Source organism: Leucoraja erinacea, chromosome 33 (genome assembly GCF_028641065.1).
Source record: "Leucoraja erinacea ecotype New England chromosome 33, Leri_hhj_1, whole genome shotgun sequence".
NCBI lineage: Eukaryota > Metazoa > Chordata > Chondrichthyes > Rajiformes > Rajidae > Leucoraja > Leucoraja erinaceus.
The window spans coordinates 8,739,420-8,765,733 of NC_073409.1; the positions used below are offsets into that span (position 1 = coordinate 8,739,420).

General features: G+C 38.1%; 1 protein-coding gene across 5 annotated transcripts in view; it reads left to right on the top strand.

Annotated features, from left to right (window-relative positions):
* The window catches only part of sltm (SAFB-like, transcription modulator), a 49,586-nt gene that overhangs the window by 7,095 nt on the left and 16,177 nt on the right, over window positions 1-26,314 (top strand). For 2 of the 5 annotated variants that reach the window (XM_055661211.1, XM_055661213.1), the window contains exons 3-15: window positions 1,057-1,121; window positions 4,801-4,983; window positions 7,141-7,197; window positions 11,024-11,051; window positions 12,395-12,863; window positions 13,531-13,577; window positions 14,017-14,147; window positions 14,247-14,396; window positions 18,457-18,572; window positions 19,222-19,397; window positions 20,367-20,461; window positions 21,862-22,016; window positions 24,626-24,806. In XM_055661211.1, the coding sequence (XP_055517186.1) occupies window positions 1,057-1,121; window positions 4,801-4,983; window positions 7,141-7,197; window positions 11,024-11,051; window positions 12,395-12,863; window positions 13,531-13,577; window positions 14,017-14,147; window positions 14,247-14,396; window positions 18,457-18,572; window positions 19,222-19,397; window positions 20,367-20,461; window positions 21,862-22,016; window positions 24,626-24,806 (1,853 nt within the window). The remainder of the gene's footprint in view (window positions 1-1,056; window positions 1,122-4,800; window positions 4,984-7,140; window positions 7,198-11,023; window positions 11,052-12,394; window positions 12,864-13,530; window positions 13,578-14,016; window positions 14,148-14,246; window positions 14,397-18,456; window positions 18,573-19,221; window positions 19,398-20,366; window positions 20,462-21,861; window positions 22,017-24,625; window positions 24,807-26,314) is intronic. The other 3 variants (XM_055661212.1, XM_055661216.1, XM_055661215.1) reach the window with 3 other exon arrangements.

The following is a 26,314-nucleotide window of genomic DNA, read 5'->3' on the forward strand; positions in this document are numbered from 1 at the left end:
TTATTTTCTTGCTGAATAACATTTGGTCAGTTGGAGCTGGGAAGCAATATGTATAATCAAATATTTACTCTGCCAATTTGAACATGTTGATGTTGTAAGAAGCGGCCAAACGGGATTTTCGCAATATTGTTACGTTTTGCAAAGATGTCTCCCTTCCATATCAATCCCAGAAATGAACAATATTATTTGGTGTAATGTGCAATCAGTACTGTGGTCAGATTTATTCTCAGTCCTGAATACCAACAAAATCCTACAGATCCTGGGATTTGGAATAGCACATTAAAAAGGTCCTTCAACATATTTTGTACATGCTGGCCATCAAGTGCAAAACAAAACTATTCCCAGTCTTCAGCACTCATCCCTTTTTGCAGAATTGCATTTTATGATGTGGAATTTATCCTTTTTAATTTATGCCAAACCAGCTGAAGTATGGTAACTGAAATGTCGCCGATTTTTTTTCATTTGATAAATTGCTTCAAGTAACTTTACCCTTGCATGGATGGTTAATGATCAGAGTTGAAACTGTGATGAATGATCATTGCTTTATTTAGAGGGGGAACAGTTGATTATTGTTTTAAAAACAAAACAAAAAATTGGCGCTGGTAAATTTGATGGATATTGATTTTTTTTCTCTCTGTTCCAGAATTGGTCTGTTTAATTGATCAGTGAGCAATTGTCTTTTTTTTCAGTGGAACTGAGAAGCTGATATAAGTTGAACTTGCACTGCTTTTGATTCCACCAAAAATCAGGGTGTTAATTCCAGATACTGTAGTGAACTGTCTAATAGCAGCAACAATGCAGATTTGTTACTTGTAAAGAAAACATGTTTGGATTTTTTTTTTTTAATCCAAGTTAAATAAACTTTCTCAGTAATACTTGCCATTCATTCAATGTAAATACATATTCTTGAATGTCAAAGCAGTTAATTTAAGTTTTTAAATTGTTATGGAATAATCAGTAACTGAGAATATGAAAAATTTATGAACAATTTTACTTTAGATGGAGTTGCAACATTTAGTTGCTGCATTGGTTAAACAGCATTGGTTTTATTTTAAGGGAGGAAGCAAGATACTGATGAAGCTGGAGGTGATGTCAGCACAGAAGAGGATGGTAATAGCAAGGTTGGTAACATTTTTTATGTGTTAAAAACAACTATGAAAGGCAATATTAATTATACTTCAGGATGCCTCATTAAAAAAAAAATATATATATCTGCACATAATCTGTTTCCAAATGCCATCTTGTATAGAATGGAAAATGTGAGTGGAGTGAGACCATCTGTGCTGTTAGCCTTCCTCTGGCCTTTATTTAATTTATAGCTGATCCTGTGTCTCAGTGGCCACCTTTGTGCTAAGTTTCTTATGGGTATTCAAATAAATCTATTCTCACTAAATATTATTGAGATCCGAGTTTCAATAGCTCTGAGGTAGTTTTCCTAAGATATCTTTGAAGATTACATTGTCATCCCAATTTCTTGCAGTGCCTTTATGTATACTTTGTGTTTGTTGAACCTGCTTACCAGATCCTTCTGTATTGTAACATTTGCTGGTCTCTAGTTCCTTAAAGAAGTATTGTCTAAGTTGTCTTATTCTTAGTGTTATTTATTTATTTTTTTTACCATGAACAGCATTACAATTCAAATCATTAAACTTTTTCCAACATCTGACGGTTTGCAAGGAGAATATGAAAACTTCGCAGACTCCCTGGATTGCACTAATTAGTTCTCTCCGCTGTGGCACTGTATTAGCTTGAACTTCTCTGTAAAGTCATGAAAGTTCTAAAGTTGTTAGCTGCTCTTCACCAGTGGTCCAGTCTGAAGAGGGTCTCGAACGCAACGTCACCCATTCCTTCTCTCCAGAGATGCTGCCTGTCCCACTGAGTTACTCCAGCCTTTTGTATATATTGTTGCATTGACAGTGCTCCCAACATTGGATTCCTCGTGGAATCTAGCAGAAGAACATGCATCCACTTAAACTGTTCAGTGTGCTTTAATTTCAACACAGGAACAGTTGCAATGCACTGGATTGAGTATAAGAATTTATATTTTAGTGAATTAAGTTTAATTAAATGTGTAGAAATTCTTTATTGCACTACTTAATATTTAGGCATTCTAATTGTTATTAAACTTTTGGTTGTAAATGTTCCTGAATGTCTCAGGTATTCAGAAAATTTGATTCCTAACAGTTGGGTAATTCTTGGTAATTCAGCCAGCTTTTACAGATTTTTTTTGCATTCCATTGGCGGCTCTTAAATTTCAGAATAGGACAGTTAGTTACAGAAATACAAGACAGTTGGTTGCAGTACATATTGCATTAGTTTAATAATGGGTGAACAGAAAATATTTGATGAAGTGAATGAATTATGAATGAAAGTTTATGCGGATCAATGTGGTTTGGGTAGTCTAACAAATATAACTAATATAATAAACTCTAATAACTATGACAATAAGGTGCAGTTTTATTCTGATGATTATTTCCTGTTCCCAATCCTATTTAATAGGATTTTGTCAAACCTGGTTTTGTGGGTGAATCATTTCATTTGATGGGCCTTATAAATTTATTGTATGAATATTGATGCTATTTTTAATGCACTAAAGAACAAATTTACAGTTGCTTTACACACCCAGGGACATTTTACATAATTATAATATAAAATACAGCTTTGCTATAGGTTTGCGATAATCCGAACCTTACTGTCCACATCCCAACTCGCACAAATGTCCCTCTTGCCAGCACTTTGGCATTTACTGACACGCACCGACTTACAGAAAATTTGGTTTACAAAGAGTTGGAGAACAAAACCCTTGTGTAACCCTGATACTAATTATATTTAATATCTGGGGTTTCATAAATGTGGGCAAATAAAAAGATGTTATGTTGACAATTGTAAAATGGTGCTTAAGCCACTAAAATGAGTATTGTATCCATTTCTGATCATTGCATGTTTCTATGGAAGTGGACAATTCTAAAGAAATATGCAATTAAGTTTTATAGACATGGTTCCAGAAATTATATACTTCATTTGTGAGGGTAGAAAGGAATATTTCCCACTTGGGATTAGATGAAGTTCAGAGGACATTTGAATATTCTCTGATTTTTCATCACCATAAACTATTAAGCCTTTTTCATTCTCCACAGTTACTGCTTGATCTGTCAATGTTTCCAGCATTTTTTGATTTATTTCAGATTTTCGACATTGGCAGTATTTTGCTTTTGGTATAAAATATCATTTTGGATTAAAAGGTAAATACAAAAGCAGATATTACTGTAGAGTTTAATGACCAAAGGGAGCAGGTTTAAATGATTGACAAAGATCCAGAAGTGATATGAAAAAAAATGTTTGCAGCATGTGGTGGAATGCATTGTTTGAAAATGTGGTTAATACAGCTTAAACCGTGGCTTTCAAAAGGGTGATTTAGCTCTTAGGGCTAAGGGAATCAAGGGATATGGGGGAAAAGCCGGAACGGGGTCTTGATTTTGGATGGTCTGCCATGATCATATTGAGTGGCGGAGCTGGCTCGAATAGCCGAATGACCTACTCCTGCACCTATTTTCAATGTTTCTATGGAAGTGGATATATACCTAATGATAACAATTTAGATATGTAAGGAAGGGTAAGTTAATGGAGGAGAGGTGAGATGATAGTTACTCGATTGCTCCATTTAAAAAGCCTCCTTTGCTAATTTATTATTGATGTTTTATAAACCACATTACAATGTCTCAGCGTTGAGCTAGGTAGTCAAGGCTTTCCAGCTTTTAACAAAAATTGTTTTCTTAAACTGAATTATGTCTTGGTGAAATGTCGCAATCTTTCAAACCTTTATTGATGGAGCAATTGTAAAAATAATTTAGTCAAGTCACTCAATTATCAATAAGGATGGAAAGGGGAAAGCTGGCAACTTCAGGTTTGGCTATCTAAGTGGTCACAGGACAGAATGTTAATAGCACTCTTCTAATAAATAACTTTAAGGAAGCACTGTTTCTTAAAAAAATAACAATGGGCTTATCTTTCTTTTCACTTCGATTAAAACTATTGTTTGTATTGTGGCCATCTCAGCGGTTGCTTTTAATACTCTACATTGACATGAGATGTGGGGAAGCTATCGGAATGTATCATTTGTATGGTGCACATGGACAAAACTAAACTGATGAAATAAATGCCAAAAGGGTTATAAAGTGCATGTCACATCTCTATTGGTATGTTAATTGTTACCTAGTAGTGTTTGTGAATGCATTAAAAATAATTAGGTTCATAAAGATGGTAATTAATGAAATTGTACAGAATTAGTAGTGCTCCAATGTTGTTAAAACATTATTTGGCAATGGGAGCTAGAGGTTAGAGATGGAATTATGATTAAAGGAATTCAGAAATTAATGAACAGAAATATTTAGGTTGAGCCATGGACCACAACAAATGGAAATTAATATGCACAATTATGCTATTGCCAGAGTATGGGATTGTTTATTTAGAACTCAAAAATGAAACGCATTTTGTTTACTAAGAAGAGGAAATTAAAAAAAATAAAAAAAATCTAGCTGCTATGAATGTAGGTGTTATCTCAAGCACCCTGGAGTAATAAGTAATGATTCACTGAAGCATAAAGAAATTGAGGACTGTTCTGCTGAGGTGCTGAGGATGTTGAATGAATTTTAGTGAGAGCAGAGGGGGAAACAGATGGTAGAGCTATTTTCTCTAAAACTGTGAATGCTATACGTGCATTAAATAGCAATTGTGCATAAAGTGTCCATAGGTCAGCTTAAATTTTGAGTTGTATTGAGAAGTATAAATGTCTTGTAACAGGTGGAAGCTGATATGGAAGCAATTCAGAGTGATTTTCAGGATATAAGTGATCAAGATGGACTTGAGGAACGCAAAATCAGTGAAACCAAGGAGGAAAATGGTGATTCATTCACTGGACGATTGCCTGTGAGTGCAGGTGAACCTGGTGCTGAAACTCTGGATGAGGGAGAACCAGAAGACCAGGTACAGGAGTAGCTGACTTTCATAAAATAGCCAAAGCAATTGATAATCCAGATTTGAACAGAATTTCTGCCCAAAACGATTTTCTGGGTAAATGTTTTGTCCATGTTCAAATATGTTGCAGTAGTTTATTCAGTGCTTACATTTTACCTGTGTAGGAGGATGTAATATAACGTGCATCAAGTAGTTGAAGTAACTGCCCATGATGAATTCCTTAAAAACGTACACATGTTCAAGTTTTTCATCATGTTGTAATATTAATATATAATTCATTTTCTTTCTCACTATTTATTTTCTATAGTATATTACATGCCAGTAAATCTTATTTTAACCGACATTAGTTTCAGGCAGCATCTGCCAGTGAAAACGCAACAAATTAAATCCATTGCATTTGTTCTAAGAATGTCAGGGTACATACACAGATTTGCATGGTGTAAGTTAATTCTTGCTTTTAACAAAATATATACATTTTCATAATGTGATCTGCAGTCTAACGGGCAGGTATGGTTTAGTAAGAAAGCTTGTAATTTTCACTGAAAGAAGGAATATTAAGTTCCCTAGGACATGATGGTAAAAAAACACTTGGACAGATTGTTAGGGTATTCATCTTGGATTGAATAAATTGTAATTTTTCTGGAGTGTGAAGAACTAGATAAAGGATCAGAAGAGCCAAGTGTTGTGTATTTGTATACAAGCTATGTAAAAAAAATCACGAAAGTTCACAAGAAAGATGGTAATCAATGAGAAAAAGGAATGGTGGATGATTCATTAGTAACTTGCTCACTACTCAGGATGCATTCCTAGGAATGGGAATGCAAATGGAATAAGTGTTAAAAGGATTCACAAGAGCATTTTGTTTAGAGAGATGTTACTGAGCGCTGTTGTGCAGAAACATCATGTTCCCCTGCCGTCCCCACTGCTGTGCTTGAAACCTGGTGTGAACCCCTGCCTGACTGCTGTTAAGCCTCGTAGTACCTGGAGCATATCTTTACTTTTTCCACTGCATCTCACTGCTGTGCCAGGAAACTGGCACAATTCTAGCAATGAATTTCCCATGCTGTAGAGTCTGTGTGGGCTGGTGCTAGGAGGGCCAGAGCAAGCAGAAGCTGTGGTTCCTCCTATTTAACTGTACAGTTTTTTTCCTGACTTTGTTAACAAACTCCACCTTGATTGCTAGCAAGGTAATCAAACAAAAAAAACGTTGAAGGAAAGGGGGATCTCAACGGGAGATGATGTGAGAGGTCACGTATCTGGGGATTTTTCCACACATGGAGCAGCTGCTGCAAGCTCCCATCAATGGGCCTCGTTCACTGCCAAATAGGATACAGTGTTGAACTTCTGTCAACTTTCAGTGGGGTCTGCACTATGAAAATCTTTGTAGGCAGCCTTTCCGGCCTCTAGCGTGGAATGCTTCATTGCTGTGAGAGCATAATTTGGAGGGCAAGGTTTTGGGTGAAGTGGTAAAAAAAAATTTTTTATAGGTATCGTGATTTAAGAATGTTCCTTGTACGAATTTTCATTTTAACATGATTGACCTCTTGGGGTACTTATTCTCCACGTGTGAGGTGTTTCACTTCAACAATGTTCTAGTGGAGTGGTAAATTATCTTTGTTAACACCACTTCTCAGGGTGGGGTTGGGGGAAAGAGGGTTGAACCAAAAAAGGAGAAGTAGGAGGGTTGGGAAGATGACACCTTGGCAAGAGAAGGTTTTATACATAGCACCTTTTAAAAAATATATATATATATATAGCACCTTTGTCTTCTAGGTTACCTGCTACTCCACCTTAATTTTCAGCAATATATATAAATAAAAACACAAAATTATTTTCTGATTAGGTGAAAATTTTGCCAAATGTATTGTTGAAGCAAAACAACATTTCCTAAAATGTTGACAACTGCTGTTATTAGAGGCTGCTGTTATGTTATTTTATGTTAAATATTTGAATAAGGAGAGCTGAATTACTGTACATGTAATCAGGGAATTATCATTGAAACTGATGTAAAGTCTTGAAGTGGTATGTTGGATTTTCATTAGTTTACAGTTTATGGCTCCAGTACCACATCTGTGTTCCATTGCTGCTAAATATTTAAGGGTGGATTTTTTAAATAAAGACAAATTTACAAATGGGATTGAATTGTGATTCATGCTGTTTTCTCAGGCGGAGGAAAATGAAGAGTTTGTTCTTGAAGAACTGGATGTCCTTCTAAATGAAGAGGTTAGCACTTCTATTTGGCTGAGGTTTTTGTGTATCTTTCTGTCATTTTCTCATTTTCTTCAAAGTGGTGACTTCTTGGCCTTTCCAGGGATTAGTCACTCTTGCATTTAATCTAGATAGTGACAATGTACAACAGGTAAATGACTGGACGATGTGGACTGTGGCCTGGGGATAGACATTTTTTATTCATTCATAACCATGGGCATCAATGGACCAGCATTTATTGTGCATGATTACTCCTCCTTGGGAGGTAGCAATGAGTTTAGAACAGTTTGTAAATATTTAGAGTGTACAGTTAAGAAGGGAGTTGTGGGTTTTGATTAGTTATCCATGGAGGAATGCCAGTGTATTTCCACAACAAGATGGCATGTGGCTTGGGAGGAAATTGGAAGGTTTTCTGTTCCCCTATTTTTATTGTCTTTGCGGTCAAAGATTACAGTTTGGGAAGTATTGCCAAAGAAGTAAGTAGAATGGCATTAAAATAATGCACAATATTAAATAACCATTGATTTTCTGTTTCAAATTTTTTGTCATGGTATAGGGACTGTAAAGGTGGATAATTATGCATTAGTATATGTACAATATTTTATAATTCAGATAACTTTATTGTCAGATACACTAGAGTGTAATGGAATTCCTTGTTTGCATGAAGCTCAGAGTATATGGTATGCATAAATAACAAAGTACAAGAACAATAAATACGATGTTTGCGGAACAGCAAAATGGTGCAAAGATTGTAATGCAATGTGAAATAGTATAAAACAAAATATGAAAGTACAATAATGAAAAAATTGAGTGAGGTCATAAAAAGTACGAGGATGTGGCAGCACTTCTGGGAACGTTGTGAAAGAGACTATTTCTTCACTAGTTTGATCAAAGTGGGAAAGAAGCTGTTCTTAAATATGGATGTCTTGGCTTTCAAGTCCTGTATCTTCTCCCAGAAGGTCAAAGAGAAAAAAGGAATAGCTGGGATGGCAAGACACCCTTGATATTTCCAGTCTTCCTGAAGCAACTTTGAAGACAGACTGGATGAATGCAATGATGAGCCTGTGATGGACTTGGCTGTGTTCACCACTCTGCTGATTCAGGTGGACAACAGCAGTACAGTTGCCATACCAGATTGAGATGCATCCCATCGGAATACTTTCTATAGAGCAAGTGTAGAAGTTTGAGAGAATCATGGTGAACGTGCTGAATCATTTGATACATCTAAGAAAGTAAATCTGCTGATGTGCTTTCTTGAACATTGCATCAATGTGAAGAGACTAGATAAGGTTGCTAGTAATGTAAAGGAACTTTAATCTGTCTACCAAGTATTTAGCAGCTCTGTTGATGAAGACATATTAGTGTTCATCACTATCTCGTGCTTCCTTAGGTCAACAACCAAATCTTGCTGACATTAAGGGCTAGGTTGTTGTTCTGCCACCGTGTCAAAGTTCCCAATTTCTTTTTTGTGCTTACTCCGTGTTATCGTAGATCCTTCTGACAACATTAGTATCATCAGCAAACTTCAATATTGAGTTGGAGCTATACTTGGCAGCACAGTCATGAGTGTGAATGGAGAGATTAAGGGACTGAGCACAAACTTGAGGGTTGTATGCTTTGTCCTCTACTTTACCCTCTGTAAATAGAGCTTAGATGCCATTGAATATATTTCTGAAGTTAAGCTTAGAGATGCAAAAGAAATGCGAGCTTTAAAATGCAGTGAGATAGAAGAGAGTTGGACAGTAATATTCAAGTTAAATTAAATCTTAATAATGGATATGATGTATGGGCTGAAGACTTGGTATAAGTTGACCAAGACTCTTCTGCGTGAATGTTCAAGAAGGAACTGCGGATGTTGGTTTAAACCGAAGATAGACACAAAATGCTGGAATAACTCGGGGACAGGCAGCATTTCTGGAGAGAAGGAATGGATAACGTTTTGGGTTGAGTTCATTCAGACAGTCGGGTGGGGGGGGGAGAAAGGGAAACGAGAAATATTGATGGTGATGAGAGATAGAGAACAAATGAATGAAAGATATGCAAACAAGTAAATATGATAAAGGAAACTGATTATGTTAGTTGTTTGCTAGGTGAGAATGAAAACCTGGTGCAACTTGCATGGGGGAGGGATGGAGGGAGGGAATATAGGGGTTACTTGAAGTTAAAGAAATCAAAATTCCTATCACTGGGTTGTAAGTTGCCCAAGCGAAATATGAGATGCTGTTCCTCCAATTTGCGTTTAGCCTCACTCTGACAATGGAGAAGGCTTAGGCCAGAAAGGTCAGTGTGGGAATGGGAATGGGAATTAAAGTGTTTGGCAACCAGGAGATCAGGTAGGTACAGGCGGACTGAGTGAAGATGTTCAGCGAAACGATCGCCCAGTCTATGATTGGTCTTGCTGATGTTTGAGTCCACATCTTGAACAACGGATACAGTAAATACCTTTTCTCTCAGTGTGAGAAGGGTGTCGACCTGAAATGTCACCCATTCCTTTTCTCCAGAAATGCTGTCTGGCACGCTTAGTTACGCCAGCATATTCGCTATATTCTGTGTAAATGTTCGGCCTAATGACCAAACACTTCGAATAGCAATCACGAATGGAAATCTTGGGAATTTCTTCCATGGTTGTTGCAATGAAGACGCACCTACGTCGAAGACGCACCCCCAATTTAAATTGCTAAATTTTGTGAAAAGGGCTGTAGGACAGAATCAAGGGTTTGGTTTAGACCAGGGGTCGGCAACATCGCCTGTGTGCCCTGGGGAAAAAAAGAGAGAGAGAAAGAGTAACCCTCGACATAGTTATTCACTGGATGGATAGTCTTGTTGAGTCAAAGGAGGGGACTTGATACTTTGTTAATCGTGAACAGTATTTTGTGTAATATTTTTGTAATGGCCAATAGAATTGTGACATTAATTTTCTCATAATTTAATTTTATTGAAGTAAACACATTTTTAATTACCCTGGTACTTTTGATGTTTGAATCTTAATTGCTTCTAGCATGCAACTTTACACATTGTTTACTGGCATTTTCAGTTATTACTAGCTTTGGACTTTCTGTCATTTGTTGAAAAATTACAAGGTAGCTGTTTTAGACACTACATACTCTACTTTAAAATGTTAATATATGCAATTGAATGAGCTTGCAAACTAGCAAAATTTGTACTTGTTGATGGCTGTAGAAATACTTTTGGTTCAAACACCTCTGATTCTGAGTAATAATGCTGTCTGTGCTTGGGATGTAATTTAATGACCACTGAACACGCACTGGTAGATCGGTAAATGTTTATTCTTCATGTGTCCATCTAGACCAGGGGTCGGCAACCTTGTTCTGCATAGGGGCATGAATGCATGTCTGAGTGGGTGGCGGGCCACATCTATCACGTGTACACATGGATCCCGCCCCGGATGGCAGGCATCAAATCGCGTGTTCACAGATAGTAGACAAGAATGCTGGAGAAACTCAGCGGGTGAGGCAGCCTCATGCAATCCTTGCATGTCTCACCCGCTGAGTTTCTCCAGCATTTTTGTCTACCTTCGATTTTTCCAGCATCTGCAATTCATTCTTAAACATGTTCACAGAAGGTGCGTGGCTTTGCACAGGATGCGGTACAGCTAGAGCTCGGCCGCGCTTGGCAGGCCGGAAGATTACGGGGGGAAAAAATCCACATGCGGGCCGGATGATTTTGGGGTTACGGGCCAGGTTGCCGACCTCTGATCTACACTGTTGATAAGTTATATTTTCCCAATGCTCAAATCCTTATATATTGTTTCTAAGAATGAAAATTTGACACATTCAGCAATTTCATGTTTTTAAAAAAATGCCTTAAACTGATATTTCAGGAAGCTGAAGAGGATGAGAATGAAAAAGGTATGTTATGGTCGACACGCCCTTTGCAAAGTTTGTATATTCCCTTTAATTTACCTTGTACTGTCTGATCAGTAGATGAAGGTTGGAAAGCCATTACAAGGCACTGGAACTTGTATAAAAATAAATTAATGATCTACTATTTTGTGGAAGTTATATTAAAAAAAATATCCAAATGTGACTTGTAAAAAGGTGCAAAACTAAACTTACCAGTTACTGTAGTGCATGTATGAATCTGCACAACACAAACTGAGATATATTGATGTCCATTTTTTTCCATCATGACACTCAGTTTTACCTGTTAATCTTACTCCAATAAAACCCAGTACATTCTCTTCTCATTGTGATTTTGACAACCAAGTCATTATTAATATTCAACAGTTGGGATAATACCAGGATATTTGTTTTCTTTCCCTTGATGTTGGAGCATTTCTTCTCCCAAGAAACAATTTTATTTCATCAAATTGTCCTTAATTCTCTGAAATTTTATGTTTTCAAGCTTGAGAAACTGCATGGTTCTTTCTACTGATTGTGATATGCATTTACTTTACTTGCACTACTAGAATTGGTACGCTAGAATCTGAAGAGTAGAGATTCTGATTTTTATAGTAAACATAGTTTGTCCAATAAACCAAAATAAATTGAGGCAAACCTATGAACATTGATCTGCTTTGGAAATCTGAAGGACTCGACAGAATATGGATGCAACTTTTTTGGGGGAAAAACTGTTGAAGACTGTCACTGATGTGTCATTTAGATGGGATATGAAAAAAGATGTTGATTTTGCCGAAGACATTCGTCCTGATCGTTTTGACATCCATTCTCCATAACGAGTGATAAGAAGACGGACAGATGAATTCTATGAGATGTGGTATAACAGTGTGGAATTATTTTGAAGATGGTTGATGTCCTTCAGAATCTGGATGACTAGAGTGGACAGCATGGCTTGCATGGAACATTTCATCCAACAAACTTTGCCAGAAATGATTGTCAAATCGAAGATCATGGTGGACATTTGCACTTTCCTGAAGTAATGAATCCAAACAGAAACTCATCGTGGCTGGATAAAGACAGATTGCATCACGTGGAAAGGATTGCAAATGGGATTCATGCACCAAAGAGCATCTCCTTCTAAGGATATTTGTATTACCATGGAAAACTTTGTATTAAAGGTATTGCAATTTGTCACTGAAGAATTCAGATTTACATGCACCTTGTAGTTTTCTAACCTTCACATTTTAGGTAAATTGTATTTTTTTATATATCAATGATAAGGTCACCTACTAGGTAACATTTTGACATTTAAACCTGTACTTTGCCATGTTTATTCCTGTTAAATCCCTCAGATGTAGATGATATAGATGACGGTTCTCGTGAAGTGTCTAAATTTCTACCTTCAGAACAAGGCCTTGCAGAGGCACAGCAAACAATTCAAGATGAAACTGAACCTAATGCATCTTTGAAAGAAGTGGATGATGACAATATATCAGTCACAATCCAAGCAGAAGATGCCATCACATTAGACTTCGATGGTGATGATCTCTTGGAAACAGGTAAAACAATGAAAATTCCAAAATGTGAGAATAAAACCGTTGCTGAAAAGGATTCCCAGTCCCAGGACGATATGAAGGGAGAAGTCAAAATTGAGGGAAAGAAAGAAAAAATCCATAAGGAAGGAAGAAAGGAGGAGGGATCTAAAGCAGAGTCAGCGAAGAAGGAGACCAGAGAAGGGTCCAGAAAAGCTGAAGCTGGAGAGAAAGAGAAAGATTCTTCAAAGAAAGGCCCCTCATCTGGGGCATCCGGTCAAGCAAAGAGGTTTGTTTTTCTATGTCAATTTATGATACTGAGTACCAACAGTCAGATCAGTATGCATTTGCGAGTAATCATGGTTCTTAACCTGAGACCTAACAGTATATTGCAGCTCATTTTAAAAGACATTACATGTTTTTTTTCCAAAGACGATGCAAGACTGACTTTTTTTTGGTATCTTATTTTTATTCTCTACTCATAGTTAGGTTTTTTGGTCAGGTTTTTTGTTTTTATTGAAATTTTACAAGTTTTGTTTTGAAAGTCTTGAGTTGATCCTGAACAATCGGCACATTTGTGTGCGAATTTTACAATCAAGTAAGGAGAATTCTTGCAATGGAATCATATCCACCACTCCTGATTACTGGAGAAGATTATGATTTGCTCACTGAATAGAATTTGCACAAATCTAGATCTTCATTCAGCTTTGGAAAGTCAATGCAAGAGTCGATTTTGGAACCATTCTGTTCAAATATAGGTGTTGTTGGCTTGGTACGTTTATGACTAAAGATTCTTCATAACTTTATAATTTTGTCTGCACTTTTAGTTTTGGTGCTTTTTGGGGACATGGTGTTATTTTGTGCTAATGAATACTTTAGGTGCTGCATTGAACAATTAGCTCGACCTTTATTTGAATCAGTGTTTCCTTTATTCTAACATTGTTTTGTGTTCATAGTTCAAGTAAGGATTCGAAAGATAAGACTACTTCTAAAGATGAAAAAGGTGAGACCAGATTAACCCATCAGTCTTAAATATATTGCAAATGTACATGTTAATCTATGTGAAATTTGGAAATCCATTGAAGGCTGAGTATGTGAGAAAGAAACATTTGGAGCCAAGGGTGTAGGTAGTTGGGGGAAAAAGGCCACTATTCATGTCATAAAGAATGCCAACATTTTGAGAAGAGATATGGAGATTTGGAACTGCTTCCTATTAGTGATGGGAAGGTGTAAAGTCTGTTGGAATTTGAAGATGAGAATGAGATCTCTGATACTGATGTTGCTTCTCTGAGAGTCATTGTGGGTCAGATGGCACATTGTGGATCAGATGAATATGAACTGCAGTTTATAGATACAAAAAAAAAAGTTTATTTCAGTTGTACTTTGAATATACTCATAATTGAATATCAAGGTAGTGATTTTATTTTTGGTCCATATCATAGGAGGTGGTAATAGCAGTACCGGGACCAGCAGTGGCAGCAGTAGCAGTTCATCCAAGAACCTGTGGATCAGTGGCTTGTCCTCCAATACCAAAGCAGCTGATCTAAAAAATGTGTTCAGTAAATATGGCAAGGTGTGTACTTTTTTTCTGTTAAGATTAAATTACTTTATACTAAGTAACTTCGTTTTGAAGTGATCATAATTAGTGATGTTTTTTTACATTTTGTTATAGGTTCTGAGCGCCAAAGTAGTAACCAATGCACGGAGTCCTGGTGCTCGGTGTTATGGATTTGTAACCATGTCTTCGAGTGCAGAAGTGACTAGGTGTATATCTCACCTTCATCGCACAGAGCTGGATGGACAGCAGGTTTCTGTTGAGAAAGTAATTATTCCAAAAATGTATTTTGCCTTTGACTTAACCATGATTCGCATTTCTAAAACCCAGAAATAAAAGCATTCGTTTTTTTTTTAAAAAAACACTAAATATCTGTATTAATATACACAAATGTGTTTAAAATATATCTGTTATCCCTTCGACTATAAAGCTTGTCTTCAATGTTCTAACTTTCAATTCTCTCTATTATGATGATCTGTTGCAAAATAATTATAATTGGAAAACATTTGCATTTGGCACAAATTACAGTAAATAATACAGCTGATGAGCCAATGGAGAAGAGTGGGAAAAGTTTACAAAAATTGTGGTGGGGAGTGTTAATGTACCAAACCATGGCCAGAGGAACAGTAATTCAAATGAATTATTATGTAAAAATGAATAGAGTATGTGAATCTATATGGAAGAATTTCTCATAGTGATTGATGGAAAATAAAAGGAAGCTGATAATCTGCTGCTGGATTCCCACGAGTTTGGGTTGGAACATAGGTCCTTAACATTATCATTCCAACTATCAGGAAGCCCAGAACAGTCACGGGAGTTGGCAACTTTTTGAAAAAAATGTTCTCACTGTGTGCTCCATGCACACAGGTTTTCAGGCTTTATCATACGGAACATGATTCTGACAGAATAGCTTTTAATTATTTCATTATTAGATGCCTTTGTCACTGAGAAAAATGAAGTAATGAAGAAAGTCTGTATGACTTTTGCATGAAGATTAAATTAAGTTCATGTGATGCACCAATTCCATCCATCCTTTCCATATACTTCCCTGCTAACTCTAGTTCTTGTAATTGGACTGTTTGTTAGCACTCTTAGTTGAGGCTCATTTGGGCAAGTCTGCATTTAAAGCAACAAAATATTCCTACTCAAAAGTTGCACCTTAAAATTATGATCTGTCAATACAGAAAATAATCTAGGACTACTGAAGATGAAGGACCTCATTCTAAAGGTACAGTTTTTCTTCAGTTCAAATATTACTACGCAGAAGGAATGATTAGTATTACTCAATTTATGTTATAAAAATGTAAAAGCAATAGTACAATTTTGGGTAAGGGAAGAAAAATCCCATGCACAAATAAATATTTTTACATGGACAAGAAATAGAGAGAATAAACAATTGTATTTTATCTTCAATGTGTTAAATCTTCTGATGCAATGTTGCTGCATTTTCCTTCAGTGGCACAAAATGCAAGCAGCGAGACAGTTGTGAAGAATGGACTGAATCTTTGAACTTCTAGTATTAATAGCAATGTTACAAAATTTTGACATTTTAAGAATCAAGTCTGCAATTTATCCCATCAGATAAAGCATAAAAATAAGTTTAATTTGACACCTAATTCACTTTCATATCTCAAGTATTTAAAACGTTATGGCCATTTACATACTTGGAAATTAGCATCTTGTTCCCTATTGATTTTCTATGGACATAACAAAAAAGCTGTGATCGTGGACAGTCAAAAGCCCATAACTTTCTTAAAAATTAAGAGAACTGAATGAAATTTTCAGTTATCATAGATTGAAACATTCTGAAACAAATATAAAATAATCTTACTTGGATGACCTGAAATTAAAGCATATAATTAGTTATTTACCCAATTGTAGCTAATTTCAGACTTCAATTACTAGATCTAAACATCTATCCATTTCTTAATAAATGATTAACATTTTTAAATAGCCTAAGTGTCCAAATAATATTCACAAATAATTCACAATAAAACATGATTTTTAAGTAATTTATATTAATTTATAGGCCAAATGGAAGGAATTTAGTGTTCAATTGCTGTAAATTAAAGTCCATTTAAATCCGCTTGCTAGTGGGATGCTGTGAATGCGCTGGTTTAGAACGCTCACATTGCGCTAGACTTGTGCCCTCAAATGCCCAGAAAAATACTGCGGGATATAATGGGCCCAAAATTAGCTACTCGCAACTTTAAACTTTGTATAAAGGGATCTTAAGAAGCCCTTTTTAACGTAAAAATAAACAGCCTACCTTCTGTTGTCCGCTGTATGAGATCCAGCCGGTTGCCGGCAGTCGGGGGTTTAGAGGTTAATTTTTAACCTACTATAACAAGTATAGAAAGCCCTTAAAACTAAAAATAGCTCCAGCTACGGAATCTTCCAGCGATTTTTCGTTAATAATTAACTAGGCTGAAAAACCTCGATTTGAACAGCCTAGTGAAAAATCGCGTTTTAAACCCGCCCCCCCCCCTCTAAATGGCGCCAAAATCGCGCACACGGGCTGGGACAGATTTTCAGCGACGCTTCAGGTAGGCTTTGCAACATACCTAGTATTAATGTAAAATACCTGAGAAATATTGAGAAACCACTCCTTAATTTTAATCTATATAGTCAGAGCTGCCAAGTAGTACAGAAATGCGATCAGAATACGGATGTACGGGTTTGCTTTGTAAAATACAGATTTTTTAAATCAGCCCGACTTCCTTTCATCTTGCTGCTTAAAAAATGCATGGATATTAAAAGTCATACTGTAACTTTAAAAATTATAGCAGATTAAATCTATTTTAAATTTCAAGACCTGGATAATTATTTTTGTAAGCTTTGATCCGCCTGTCCCGCTCCAGGTTTAAACAGCGCTGTCAGTTTAATGCATGGGAATTTCAAACGCTATGGGTTCTAAAAATAGCGCTCCCACCTGGAGCGCTATTGCCTTTACACATGGCGCTATTGCCTTTACACATGGTGATATGGGCTTTACACAGAGAGGGAAACTTCCAAAATGGCTTCTATATTATCATCTTGTGCTAAAAGCATGAAGCAGCCTTTCAAACAGCAGTATACAAAGAGATGGTAATGAATGCACTGTCAAGTAAGGTGCGTAGAAGACATGTCAATTGGTAGCAAAGTTATGCATTCTTGTACTCTTCCATGGGTATGACCGCACATGAAAAATAATGTTTTTCTGCAAAATTGCACCCCGTAAAAATACTGGTTTTCGGGTACTGGAATACTGAAATGCTCTGACAAAACTTGGCAGCTCTGTATAGTGGATCACTTATACTTTTCACTATTTTAAATTCTCATAGCCATTTTTATTATCAGTATTTCTGTATATACAGTATGTTTATCCAACATATTAGCATCACATAATTACAAATCATGAATTCAACACTGTTTTCATGGGCTTTACTTCAACTTAAATATATACAGGGATTGTTGTACGTTTCTGTAAATTTGTTGATTTTCAAAGATTTTGGACTGTATCCAGATGAAGCCAAGTAAAAAGCAGCACTAGAGGTGGACAAGATTAAGATGGGTTCAGATTGGATGAGTAGGTTGTTGCTCTCTAGTTCTGGACCATAGATTTACAATGGAGATATGAGGGGTTTTCTTTTTCAGCAATGAATGGTAGATGTATGAAGTTTCCTCTCTGTGGTGACAGTGGAAACAAAGTCAGTGCATACAGAAAAAAATTGGTAGATAGATAAGAGGGAATAATTTGCAGGGCTATGGGGAAAGAGCAGAGTTAAGGACAACCTTAATGTGTATGTGCATTTATTGGAGGGGCTGAATAGCTTGTATCATAACAATTCTATGATTCTGTATTTGTGCATATAATTCAGTCCTTATTAGCCGTTGTACATTAGTCCTTTTGCCTTATTTCCATATGTTTACATTTATGTGTATATAGACTTACACTTTCATATATTACTACAATGGTGGTGTTAGTCCAATACCTGCTTGGGGGAGTTTTCTTGTTGTAGGAAATTACTATTAAAAATGGGAGTATTAAAAAAAAATCGCAATGGAGAATTATTAAAAGAAGCCCACAAAGGCACAGATTCTTCACCATATTTATAGATTAAGCGTTGTTTGTACGGTTAGTTCTCAAGGCAAGAATGGCTGATGTTCAAAATGAGTAAATGGATGTTCTGATCCAGGAGGCTGTGTTTTGTGTGCTATTTTACATTTTCACTTTTCTTGGGAAACAGTTCTACAATTATGGATTTTGTCTAATTTTAAAAGTGTAGAAATTTGCCTGTCAATTTTGATCCCTTTCTAACATTCACTTTTTCATTTGTCCACTCAGGTTAAAAATGATCCCTTTAAAAAAGAGTCCACTACAAAAGATGGGACTGGGAAGATGAGTTCAAGCAGAAATAGTAGCGATAAAAAGTTTTCGACTAGTGGAAAGGCCAGCAGTAGGTAAGTGCATGGTGGCTGGTGATTTAGATTTGTGAAAAGAAGGTCCTTTGAACATCCCATCTATTTGTTCCTGTTGACTTTCTTCCTCATTTAATCATTTTACATTTTTAGTAATTTCCTGACTTTTAAAACCTTTATCACCATTGATTGATATTAATTAAGTTCTTGAATCTTACTCTGGTGTTATTTTTCATATCTAAACATAATCAATAAACATGCCCTTCATTGAACACTGAAATGTCACACTCAAGCCTGACCTTGTCAAAGCATAAACATTTAAAGCCCTGTCCCACGGTACGAGTACATTCCAAGAGTTCTACCTAGTTTGCCCTGATTCGAACTCGGAGATTTACAGTAATGGCCGCTCGTCGGTACTCGGGGCTCTCGTGAACATTTTTCAACACGTTAAAACATCTTCACGAGTCTTCCTGAGCTTACCGCGTTTCCCGAGTACCTTTCGTTAGCATTACGAGCTGCTAAGAGACGTCCCCGAGCTCAGGCGTACCCACTACGTTCATTCCACGTGCTTACCACGAGTTTGATTTTATTTTTTTAAACTCGGGAGAACACTTGGAATTTTAGAAAATGTTGTAATTTTAATGATCCTATTATTATTGAGTATCTAACTTTTCTTATTCTAATTACAAAGGAGCCAAATTTCTTCCAAAAAAGAGGATAAGAAAACTGACAAACCTGGGGACAGAAAAGAGAACAAGGATGGGTCAGGCTCCACAAAGAAAGCAGAAAGTAAAAAGGATGAGAAGGAATGCTCAAAGAGTATTAACCATGGACATTCCAAAAAAATGGATGATAAGAGGCGAAAGAGTATGTATTTCTGAATATGGTGCAAGATACTTAAATCTGAATTTTTTTTTTGCTCACCAGTTGCAAAGTTTTTGTCGTGTGCAGAGTTGAAACACTTGTTTTGTCATTACCTGTCATAAATCTTAAAGAGTAAATATTTTTAAAATTGCTGAGTAACATGATAGTTAAAAAAAAAGGGACTGCTGTAGGTTCTTGAGGTCGGATACATCAGTGGAAGGATAATGTTGAGAAAGGTGAGGGGGTAGGGCAAGAGTTAGGACAAGGTGGCTTCAGGTAAGAAGGGGTTGATTGGCAGATGAGTCATGTGAAGGAGAGAATAGATGACATGGGGTAGAAAACTAGCAGAGTGCATCCAGGAGACAGAATGTTGGAGATGGAAGTTGGAGTCAAACATTGGGAGGTGGGTGGGGTGGTGTGGTTCAGGATTCCTTGCCAACATAATAGGTTAGGTGCTAAGACGATGGAAAAATAATTTGACATGGTGGGATTTTAAATTCTTGAGTAGCGTGCGGGGGTGGGAGATTGCAACCTTCACGTGGTCTACCCTGTTTCGACGAATGCAATCAACCTGGTGTACACAATCAAATAGAACAAGTTGTCCTAGAACTTTAGGCTGTCGACACCACGCACGAAGAAGTTGTGTGCGCAGGGGGCTGCTGAGGCTAGACCACTGCGCATCAGAGAAGGGGGGGTTGGGTGGAATTGTGAAGAGACAGCGGGGGTTGGGGCTGATGTCGGACACATAATCTGAGGAGGGAGGGTGCCAAGGTGGGAGGAAGATCAGAGGAATGCAGGGTGATGTTGAAGTGAGGCATAGGGAATGTGGCTGGGGCAGTAGCAGGGGAAGGGCACAGGACCCAGTGACGTCACTGGCCCCAGCCTGGAGGTGTCGGGGGAGTAATGGGATCCAATGGTGATTGCGTTTGATGGCTGTCTCATTTCATAAACTTTACTTGATTTTTATTTTAGATGTGAAGAGTCCTCATCGGATGGTGGTTATTGACATGGCTAAAGGTGAACCAGTTGTTAGCGTAAAAACTGCAAAGAAAGTCAAAAGTGATCAGGTAACCATTTATGGTGGGCCAAGCACAAAGTAGACCTAATGTATATTATCTTTCTTCTTTTACATCTTTTCACAGTATTTGTACACTCCAAATGTTTGCTGAGTTTGTTTCCATATCAAAACATTTTTACATTAACTTTCTCAAAACACACTATGAAAGATAGCTATAAACCTGTGATTATCAACATATATAAACAGGATTTTTCTGTTGTAATTATGCTGAACTCGTGTGTTTGGTGCTATTACAACAGACAGTCAAACTGATAGTGACAAGGGATCTATATGAGGAGCTGGCTCAAAGGCGCTGATAACATTAAAGACCCAAACCACCCTGGGTGTCATCTCCCTACCATCATCGGGGAGAAGGTACAGGAGCCTGAAGCCATTTATCTCCAGTTTCATGAAGAGCTTCTTCCCAGCATACATCAGGCTCCTGAACAAGGCACAACATCCATCACAACCCAACCGCAGCAACTTTGTTTTGGTTGCACTGCGCACTTTTGTTTATGGTTTAGTTACTTTGTATTACTGATTATTAATTTGTTGTATTTTTCATTTGTGTATATTTATTTGTGTTAAACATTAATGGGCTTGGAATGCTGCAGCAAGTAAGAATGTCATTATTATATTGCTGGTACACATGATAATTAAACACTTAACTTTGTCTTAAAAAAATAACTTTCAATCGCAAACACAGAATTATTGTGATTTGCTCAAAAAAAGGCTTTGAAATTTAATTAAGAATATTTTTGCAGCCAATATTTAAAACACCACAGGAAGATTATGTGCACATTGAAACTTTAACCTAGTGCTCTTAGCTGTCGAATCTCACCATTTATTCCTGGCTTATTGTCTGTTAGAAGTCTTCAGTATGTGCTTGATGATATTGTCCGGTGTCATTATAGTCTGCAGACAGTTTTCCATGATGAAAGCACCAAATACTGTTTACTTTTCCACTGAATTCCAAAAGTCCTTGGTGCTAATTTCACAGGAATGGAATGATGAGAAGGGGAATAACAAGCTCTTCTTTATTGTAATCTATCTATTTGGTTTGCCTTGAAAGAAGCTTGAGGCATTTTCACCTGCTTGTTCTTCCAGCTATAAACTTAACAAAAAAAGAGATGAAAATATAGAGATATTTAACTTTGTTTCGTGTTTGAGAAAGGCACCTAAATTTTTCATAGAAGTATTAGGAATTGATTTTTGAAACTTGTTTTTGACAACCATATTTGAAACAACTGAATCATCCAACATTTGGATCATACTCAAATATTTTTGAATTCGAACCTTGAATATTTGTTGACTACGTTGCCTTGAGTTATCGATAGAATAGAGATACATTAAGAAAATCATCATTGACATTTTTAGTGATTAACAAATGTGTTTGTTAACACTTTACAGGCATCAAGTTCCAGAAGTAGAGAAAAACGTGTTGTAACTAAACTAAACTTCAAGGATAGAAAGGATATTCTGTCATTTGAGAAAATAAAACAACAAAAAACCCGTGAGCGTTTAATCCGAGTGGAGCGCATTCGGCGTGCAATAGAATTAAGAAGGTGTGTGGGACTTTACAACTCATAAGAGGAAATGTAAAATAGACAATGTCACAAATGTGCATTGATTTGGACTGTTTGTATTGTCATTCTTCAGTTAATCTCTAATGGTATGAGCCCTGGTTGTTCTCCCATAACTAAATTGGGTTCCAAACCCCATTCAGAAAAGTTAAGAAAACATTTAGCATTAATGTTCTCATGTGCTGAGGGAATGTTGCAATGCCTAGGATGCATGGGTTATTAAAGGCGGATCCCATATGCATTCTCAAGCTACGCGATTCCATGGTAATATTTGCATGATAATGTAGCACATTTGTCTTGGTTAAATAACTTTTTAAATTGTCATCGTAGCTTCATTCTTGAAATTGCATGTGTGCAAATAAGTTGCTTTGTTTCCTGCAATGGCAACAGTGACAACATTTTAAAAGTAACTTAATTGACTGGAAGTGCTTTGGTATGTCCTGAAATCAACCTTTTCATATTGGAGACCGAACACTGGCACATAGTGTCATTTAATCCACGCAGATTTAGAATCGGTTGTACAGCAGAGAAACAGGCCCTTTGGCTGATCATGTCCATGCCAACCTTTGCACCTATCTGCACTCCTCCCATTTTCCCTCATTTGTGCTTCTTTGCTCAGTCTACTCGTGCCTTTCCAACTGTCTCTTAAACCAGGTGATTGCATCCGATTCTACTATCTCACAAAACCTATGCCTTTTTTCTACAATCGCATAAAACCCTATGCCTTTTTAATACCCTAGCATGGGAAAAAGATACTTATACAATTATAAACCTGCATTATTCTTTCAGGTCACCCCCGGCCTCCTTTGATTTGGGAAGAACCAACCCATCATACACAATCTCTCCCCATTACAAAATTCCTCCATCAAGCAACATCCTGGTGAATTGCCTCTGCACTCTGTCCAGATCTGCACAGAATACTCCCAAATGGGGTCTAAGTTGAAGCAAAATATAACGTCACAGCTTTGATATTTTGTATATTATGAAGGCAAGCAAACTATGTGACTTCTTCACCATTCTTTCTACAATTTTACTTTCTTCACTTTTAGAGTTATGGACTTGAACCCTAAAGTCCCTTCATTCATTAGACAGACAGCTAGATAGATATAATTTATTGCCACACAACCAGGGTCGGTGGATATTTGGGTTGTCAGCAGCAGTACAATAATAAAGAACACACAGCCACAATCACTGTAACACAGACATCCACCACAGCATTCATCACGGTGGTGGAAGGCACAAAATTTGGCCAGTCCTCCTCCATTTCCCCCCCCGTGGACAGGACCAGAGTCCAGAGTCAGTCCAGGATCGGCTCTTCCTCACCAGAGGCTGCGCTTTAAGATGGTGTAGGCCGATCGGTCAAGATTTAAAGACTCCGCCGCAGCCAGAAGCACCGTAGACTGCAAGGCCGGCGGTCGAAGCTCCCCTCCAGGGGTGATGGTGAGTCCATGCCGGACCCACGGTAGAAGTTGGCCGTGCGCTGGCACTGATGGCTTCTTCTTCCCCCGGGTCCCCCACGAGGGATCCCGGGCTGTAGACGCCACGCCAGCTGGAACTCTGCAGACCGCGGCTTCAGGCTGCCGGCAGCCCTGGGCCAGCTAAACTGAGCGCTCCCCTCCAGCGAGGGCTCACCCGCTCCACAACGAGAGTCCACGCTGCGCCCGCCGCTGAAGCCCCGGGCGTGTCTCCGGGAAAGGCTGCGCCGATCCTTGATGTTAGGCCACGGGGGAGGCGACCTGGAAAAACTTGCCTCTCCATGGAGGAGGCGACCGAAGCGGTTTCCCCCTTACCCCACACCACCCCCCACACAAAACACACGAAGGAACATTAAATACATACTTTAAAACATACTAAAAAATAAAAAAAACTGGCGCGCTGCTGACATGGCTGCTGCCAGAGCAGCGCCCCCCCATTAACAATCTTTGATGCCCTACCATTTACTGTACAAGTCTTAACCCTTTACGACTTCCCAAAATGCACCACCTCGCACCCATCAGGGCTAAATTCAATCTGCCAACACGCTGTGCAACTTTCCATTAATCTATACCATGCAATAGTCCTAAACAACCTTTCTCGCTGTACATAAACACCACCAGTTTCATGTAATTTCAACCTATCATTCCTCTGACATTCACATCCAAGTCCTGTATTGATTCGACAGTAAGAATCTGATCTTAGTGCTACCAATTAAAAAAAAAAAAAAATAAAAAAATGATTTCCAACCTCGCTCTCTTGACTCCTATCCCCTGTGCCGTAAACCTCTGGGCCAGCATTCTTTCCATTTCCAAACTTTATGTATTAAAATCTTCTAGTGTCCCAAGAAGTTGTGGAGGGCTAAGTTGGGGCATGGCTACCAGTCCAAAATCATTGAAAATCAGGATTTGATTCAGGAGGTCATGGACATGTACAACATTTTGTGACTTTAAATATAGGTGCCAAAAAGTTTTACATTTTCTCTTGCTCTACATAAACAGATTAGTAATTGGCAAGCTACTTATAACTATTTTTGAACTCCATGCAGACTTGAAAAATGTAGTTTTATTTGGCATGAGCAATATATACAGTCAACAAACATACTTTTTGTTAACAAGGTGTCGCGAAATAGCTGAAAGACAGCGACGTGAACGAGAACGCATTCGTATGATTCGTGAACGTGAGGAACGTGATCGGTTGCAGCGAGAGAGAGAGCGATTAGAAATTGAGAAACAAAAGCTTGAAAGGGAAAGAATGGAACGTGAACGATTAGAAAGAGAACGCATACGTATAGAACAGGTAAATAGATTCTTCATAATATTTTTCAATGTGAACACTCATTTTTGGGCAACATTTGATTTAGTAGTTTGTGGTGGGGCGAGGCTTTATCTGTTCTGTTCATCTCAAGATTTGCTATACTATCAAAATCATGTTGGCTGAACAGGTGGTTGAGGGTCATGGGGGGAAAAAAATTCAGTGCTTTTGATGAGAAACTGACAAGAAAAATCGAAGTGCAACTAGCTTCTTGCACTTCCTTTAATGATAATGTGTTTCCAAATAGCTGTTGGTTGAAAATTTTGTTAGAATTTTTTACACTGGCATGGACAGTCCTTAATACGTTTTTGCGTAAAGTGTTTTCTTTACCCACTTGAAAAATGGCAAGCCATATTGGGAGTTTCATAAGCAAAGAGGTTCAGTCTAAGTGATGTGTGTACTGATCTTCATACAAGATACAAGATAGAAGATCCATTTATTTGTCACATGTGCAAGTTGGCACAGTAAAATGTGATCACCATACAGCCAGACAATAAAATAAAGAACACAACACACGATAGAGTTCAACATAAAACATCCCCACACAGCAGAATCAAAGGTTTCCCACTGAGGGAAGGCACCCAAGCCAGTCATCTTCCTCTGATGTTCACCTATGGACGGGGCCTCCGCAGTCGCAGCTACGGGCCGCCCGTCGCTCAGGCCCACCCACCGGGATGTTGGAACTCCGACGTTGGAACGGGAGGCCAACCTCGGCAACTTGGACCTCCAAAACAGCCGCGTCCCACCGGATTCCGCAGCTCCCGACCTCCCCAGGCCGTGTTAGGCGGAGATTCATGCTGGCGGCCCTCAGCAAAGGGCCCCAGGGACTCCGCGATGTCGGTCAGCGCCGACCGCGCTGGGAGCTCCGCAAACCGCGGCCCGGCGATATTGGAGCAGCAGGCACAACACTCCGGAGCTTCAAACGGCGATCCAGGTAGGTATCGCCCAGCTCCGCGGTGAATCCATCCCCGCTGCCGAAGCTCTGGTCCGGTCTCCGGTAGGAAAGGCCACTCCGGTCCAGTGGTAGGCCGCAAGGTGGGGGGGCGAGGACGCGACTCGGAGAAATAGTCGCATCCTCGCCAGGAAGTGACTGGGAAGTGGTTTCCCCCTTACCCCTCCTCCCCCACATAGAAAAGCTAAAGAATCCCCAAAACAAAACTGTTAGACAAACTAAAATTAAAAAAGATAAGAAAAAACAGACAGGCTGTAGGCAGAGGCACCTTCAATGCAGTGCCCCTAGAATCCTATTCGGTGCATAAATCTTAAATGCAATGTGCAACTAAATTTTATTTAGCATTTATTTACTAGCTGTAAAGTGATTGTTAATTATGAGATGGGTATGGAGGCTTTGTGATGCTTTGCGATCTAATAGCTATCAAATACCTAAAGTTTAAAGTATAATTTCATTTGCTGTGTGTTAGAGTTAACATTTCAGGACTGCTTTGGTAGTGTTGTTGGACCCTGTTGGGATAGACCTTATTACTTTATGCAAT